Source organism: Puntigrus tetrazona, chromosome 1 (genome assembly GCF_018831695.1).
Source record: "Puntigrus tetrazona isolate hp1 chromosome 1, ASM1883169v1, whole genome shotgun sequence".
In the NCBI taxonomy this organism is placed as follows: Eukaryota; Metazoa; Chordata; class Actinopteri; order Cypriniformes; family Cyprinidae; genus Puntigrus; species Puntigrus tetrazona.
In genome coordinates this window covers 10,778,358-10,784,644 of record NC_056699.1, presented here as the reverse complement: position 1 = coordinate 10,784,644, position 6,287 = coordinate 10,778,358, and the positions used below count along the sequence as shown (strand labels likewise).

Sequence of the window (6,287 nt, the reverse complement as noted above, 5' to 3'; positions counted from 1 at the left end):
TATGTATCTATATATATCTATACTGTATGTGTGTGTCTTTATGTGTGTAAATAGAGACTGAATGCTCTTGCTGCTCTGGTACGTGGAAATTTGCCCAGTCTTCATCGGAACATCATCACAGCTCTCATCACCATAGATGTGCACGCCAGAGACATTGTCACAGAGCTTGTCAAAGAAAAGGTTTGTGTGTTTCCTTCAGCTTATTTTCAGCAAATTTGAATTTATGACTGAACTATACCTTTAAATAATCTGTCAGTCAAATTTATAACTATAAAAAAGCTTATTAAAAACAACTTAGTGTTGATCAGCGCTTCTTGCATACTGGGATGTGTAACAGATCTTTTTTACCTACTGTGTTGATAACTTACCAGTACTGATTATTAAATGTTATCATATTGCATGTTATTTTGTTATTTATATTTAGCAGCAATCTAAATTTAGTTGTAAAAAAAATTGTAGTAAATTGATAATAATGCATAAATTGATACTAAATTGTAGCATCAGAATAAACCTGTGACCAGGCAGTTAAGAACTACTGTGATACATAATGTAAATGCCAATTATTTACCTGTTATGTTAATAGTTCAAGGGCTTATGGTTTGTGTGTGTTTGTAGGTGGACTCCAGTGATAATTTTGAGTGGCAGAGGCAGTTGCGGTATTATTGGGATGTGGACCTAGATGACTGTGTGGCTCGGATGGCTCTCTCTCAATATGTCTATGGATATGAATATTTGGGAGCATGTCCTCGTTTAGTGATCACTCCACTGACGGTAGAAAAATGCACTTTTTCATGATAGTGTATTACTCTGTAAAAATTGTATTAAATAAAAAAGCTATAAATAATGCACAATATTTTCAAAAACAATAATGCTAAATCTAAATTTTAAATTCATGATTCGTTTTGATTGGACTTTTATTTATCCCTATGTTTTTTTCTGTCAGTTTTGGTTGATTTCTGATCTGCATCTGACCCTAAACCTGATAAACTTTTTCACAGATAACAGTTTAACCACTCATATTAAAGTGCGAGTAACAGAGAAAACGATAAATTCATGTATGAATCTATGTCAGTGTTGTGTGCATGAGTTATTAAGATGCATAATAGTGTGTGCAAATTGTGTGTCTCTTAGCTTTTTTTTTTTTTAATGTTAGGATCGATGTTACCTCTGCCTGATGGGAGCGCTGCAGCTAGATCTGGGAGGAGCTCCTGCAGGTCCAGCTGGTACAGGCAAAACTGAGACCACTAAAGACCTCGCCAAAGCTCTGGCGATCCAGTGTGTGGTCTTTAACTGCTCGGATGGACTTGACTATAAGGTGCCAATCTGTCTCTCTGCCAGTCAAACTTCTAGTTTCTTTTTTCCTCAGAGCCTCAAAGTCTGAGCCTAACTTTGCATTAGAGTGTTAGTAGACTGTCTGATTATTATCTGTTAACTCCTTATTGTGATGGTCTCCCAACAGGCATTCTACTGACTATAGGTAACCTTAACCTAACATTCTAGAAAATGTCAACATGTTCTAACCCTAACCCTACTTGTATGCTAACACTGTACTAACATTATAGTGAGAGTTAGTATTAATATGTATTAAAGGGACCATCAAAATAAAGTGAAAACGAATTTTTATAAGCAGCTAAACAGCCAATATGAGATAGAGATTCAGATTTGTCTTTTGATATTAGAGTGAATTCATTGTATCTGTCACTAGGAGGCAGAAGATCCTCAACACCTCTTTTTATTTATGTCCAGTGTTTAGTATTTGCTAAGGGGAGTCACAAAGATCTCCTAAAGACGTCTAAGATTCTAGGCCATAGTCTTTGTTCAAGGTTTATCTTTTTTATTCTGTTAGCTGGGACATTGTTTTACAATATAGCTCTTTCTGTAGATCATTCATTTGCCTACTGGCTTTCTGGGCTGGGGTTGGTTCAGTACATGGGAGGCATGTGAGAATGTCATCCTGTAGAACAGTATACTTTAACTTTCAAAAATAAAAAAATAAAAATGTGACTTTCCTTTTTGTGCCTTAGAAAAATGTGCCTTTTTAAAGTTTATCATGCCTGTTTGGACAACCTATAGTATCCCCAATTTGTGTGGTTATGCATGTAAACACTACTAAACACAACTTGCTATAGTGAAACACAACCTACTGTACAGAATGTAAACAATCAAAGATAATCACAACTTTTGTTTTTCACTGTAGCTTACACAAATTACATTAACCCCATATGTGTGCTGACAATATTCTGTCCATTCCATGTATTTAATCCATTAGTGATTCTCCAGAGTGACCAAAGACCAGTATCTTTAACAATATATATTTAATTTCCTGAAAGAAAATCATATATATGGAGATACTACAGGTTGACCAAACTTGAAATGGCCAAACATCAGTCACATTTTTTGTTGAAGTACAAGTTGAAGTATTTTTAACTTGAATGCTACATTTTTAGAACATTGTGTCATACATGAGACACTGCAAATAAGGCTAAAAACTATACATTAGCTTTAAGTTGTAAAAAAGTTGATATAATTAATATAAGTTACTAGGTTTATATTCACGCTGCGGCTCTGTTATGGTACAGATAGCTGTGTTTTATTGTATGCTATATACTACAAAAGTTTCATTTTAAACATTTGAAGGGTATTGAGTTTGCTGCAAGGGTTACAGTATTTGTGCATTTGTGTGTTCAGATGATGGGGACTTTCTTCAGCGGTTTGGCTCAGTCTGGTGCCTGGTGCTGCTTTGATGAGTTCAATCGGATCAACATCGAGGTGCTGTCAGTCATTGCTCAACAGCTCATCACTATCAGAAATGCCAAGGCAGCCAGGGTAATGCACATACACACTCATATAATGTATGCACGCTAAATCTCAATTGTGATCAGTTATACAGGGGTTATGTGCAACTGCATGTGTCTAGATTGTGTTTGTGTTTGGCAGCTACCTCGGTTCATGTTTGAGGGGAGAGAGATAAAATTGGTGATGACCTGTGCTGCTTTCATCACTATGAACCCCGGTTACGCTGGCAGAACTGAGCTCCCTGACAACCTGAAAGCCCTTTTCAGACCCATAGCTATGATGGTGCCAAACTACACTCTTATCGCTGAGGTGTGTGATTAAACAACCTGTTCTGATCCCAGTAATTATGAAAAATCACACTAGGTGAGAAGTAGAGGGGTCAGAGATATGTGTACTCATTAAAAGCATTTTGCTTGTTCTTGTGTGTGTTACAATGAGAAAACTGGTGTCCTAACGCTGTGATGTTTGTGAATTGACTGGATGTTAAATGTACTTTTAACTTAAAAATTTCCCGTGTAAGATGACAAAATGATTGAACTATTTAGTTGAAACCTTTTAGTAGAAAGGGCTGAAATCAAACTTGATTGGCCCAAGGTATATTGCATTAAACCCAACTGCATTTCCCTCTAGAATTTGATTATATGGAAAACTGTGATTTCCTGTTTGTACATTTTCACAACTAATTGATTGGAAAATGTACTTTTTATTTTGCCGAATTCCCTAAAACTACACAAAGGAAACTTACATGAAGCAACAAAAACACTTTTAGGGAGGTGGGGAGGTCCCCATGCACCCCCATGCTCCATTTTACACTGTGAAGTGGTTTCAGAAGCAAAGCTTTTGATGGCGATATCTGTTAAGAGAAGTTACATGGGTCCTATTAAGTCTTTCAATATTAGTCTTATCTGACAGCCCAGGCAGTTCTACAATATCTTTAACCTTAAAACCTCTCTTTCTCTGTAGGTGATCCTTTACTCTGAGGGCTTTGAGTCTAGTAAGACTCTCGCGAGAAAGATGACTCAGATGTACAAGCTCTGCAGTGAGCAGCTCTCTCAGCAGGATCACTATGACTTTGGCATGAGAGCTGTCAAATCTGTACTGGTCATGGCAGGGTGAGACAGAGCACAAACCCATTTTCACAAATGATTCTCTGTCAATCTAACATACGGATACTACCATTACATATTTTGGAGTCTGTACATTTTTTTTAATATTTTTGAAAGAAGTATCACCAAGGCTACAAAAATAATAGTATTCATATTGTGAAATATCATTAAAATTGAAAACAACTTATTTTAAATTGTGTTTTATTTCTGCGGTAGCAAACCAGAATTTACAGAAACCATTACTCTTCACTCTCACATGATCTTTTCAAAATTATTCAAATTGCTGATATGAGGCTCAAGAAACTTTTCTTATTGTTACTAATTGACTGAAATCAGTGCCACTTAATGTGCTTTGTGGAAAATATAGTAATTCTAAAGGATCCTTTGATAAATGTTTAATGAACAGTATTTTTTTAAATAAATATTTTGTCAGTTTTTTATTCATTTAATGCAGCCTAGTGTATAAATAGCATAAAACAGTCCTACAGTTTTTTATTCTAACATGTTTTATGTTCTTTGCTATGTGAACAAATCGGTATTTGCTTGAGAATGAATTTGTACATGCTCAGTCACTGTCATGAATTAGCCACTTGAGGTTGCCTTTGGAGGTAAAACCGAGGTTACACTTTATTTTGATACTCCACTTTAGACATTCTGCTAAATAAAAGTAACTGTGAAACTACATGTCAACTAATTCTCATTAATCTGCAACTACATGTCTACTAACTTTCAGAGTAGACTGCTAGGGTAGATTTATGGTTAGTAGAATAAGTTGACGTACTGTATACTTGCAAAGTTTCTTATAGTCATATTATATTATATATCAGTATGTTGTATATTGTGTACAATTAAAATAAAAGTGTTAGAAGATATCAAGCAGACAGTCTACTAATACTCTAATGACTGCTAGATGACATGTAGTTGCAAAGTTAATTACTTTTAGTAGAATGTCTAAAGCAGGCTATCAGATAAATTATAGCTGTGTAAGAAACCCAAGATAATTTTGGTCCATTTGGAACGACTATCATCCTTAATAGCCCTGGTCTTAGATCAGTGCACAGCTAGACCTCACTTATATTTACTTAAGTGTATGTGTGTGGACGTGTGTCAGCATCATGTCACTGGCACATTTTATTAGTACTCAGGTTTTATATGCAGCATAAATTCAGTTTAGTGTCCCTTTGTTTCACTGTGTGATTTAAAAGCTCAGTCTTTAAATCAATGTGATTTAAGCTACTAAACTATTTGCAAGAATATATGAACAACTGTAGGCAAGTGTGTTTAACAGAGAGAAATGTGAGCACTGTATTATGTGTAAAGTATTGATATGTAGTTAAAACTGGTTGTTTATTGTCTTAATGATCTACACAGTACTAATTAGTGGTGCTTACCAAGGCTTTAAAATAACACAACAAATTGGGTAGGTTGTTAAGAGATGCGATCAGGCCAATTTGTGAAAAAAAAAAAAGCCACATAACAACCATCTAGAAATGCCTTAGCAACCACCCTAGCAAAACCATCTCCAACATCCTAATATTGTGGCTGGCAAGCACCACTTACCTCATATTTTCCACCCTAGCAACCACATAGCATTGCACTAAAAGCACTCACACAGGGCACTCACAGAGCAACACTCCTATTTTCTTCAGAAAAGTCTTGTTTGATTTGTGAACTCCATCTATAGTCAGATCTACTGTGTGATTACTTTCAGTATGAAATACTGAGCAAGTTTTTTGTGCTGCTGGTTGTGTGTTCATGCTCAAAATTTCTGAACAAACCTTTAATATATTATGTATTATGTGTGTGCGTGTGCAGGTCATTAAAGAGAGAAAACCCTCAGCTGAGCGAGGATGTTGTGCTAATCAGAGCTCTGCGAGACTCAAATCTGCCCAAGTTCCTCAAAGATGATGCAGTTCTTTTCAGGTGACCCCAACACATACAATTTTTAAAATGATTTGAAAGAAGTCTCATATGCTTACCAAGACTGTATTAATTTGATCAAATGATCAACAATGATAGTTGCATTATTTTAAAACATTATTGCAAATTAAAACAACTGCTTTCCACTTTAATATATTTATGTAAATGTAATTTATTCCTGTGACAAAACTGCAAAGCTGAATATTCAATCTTCTGCCAAATCTGCAAAAACATACCAAAATCTAATTTTAGGGATATGTCCACATATGTCCTCATTTTCTTTTTTATATTAATTTTAGGTAGATTTTTTTGTAATTTTATTGTATTTGTGTGCAATTTTAGTACATTAAATTAAACTAAATGAAAATAAAGTTGATGTTTATTATAAGTAATAAAAATCTTTTTCATGACTCTGATAATCCTGATTGATTATGGTGTAGGTTAAGATGAGGCTGTAGTGTATAT

At 35.0% G+C, this 6,287-nt stretch overlaps 1 protein-coding gene across 1 annotated transcript in view; it reads left to right on the top strand.

Moving 5' to 3' along the window:
• Window positions 1–6,287, top strand: part of LOC122347930 (dynein axonemal heavy chain 6-like) — a 64,640-nt gene that overhangs the window by 14,965 nt on the left and 43,388 nt on the right. The window contains exons 29-35 of the mRNA XM_043243179.1: window positions 55–180; window positions 616–771; window positions 1,154–1,315; window positions 2,689–2,826; window positions 2,938–3,105; window positions 3,760–3,908; window positions 5,718–5,825. Of these exons, the coding sequence (XP_043099114.1) occupies window positions 55–180; window positions 616–771; window positions 1,154–1,315; window positions 2,689–2,826; window positions 2,938–3,105; window positions 3,760–3,908; window positions 5,718–5,825 (1,007 nt within the window). The remainder of the gene's footprint in view (window positions 1–54; window positions 181–615; window positions 772–1,153; window positions 1,316–2,688; window positions 2,827–2,937; window positions 3,106–3,759; window positions 3,909–5,717; window positions 5,826–6,287) is intronic.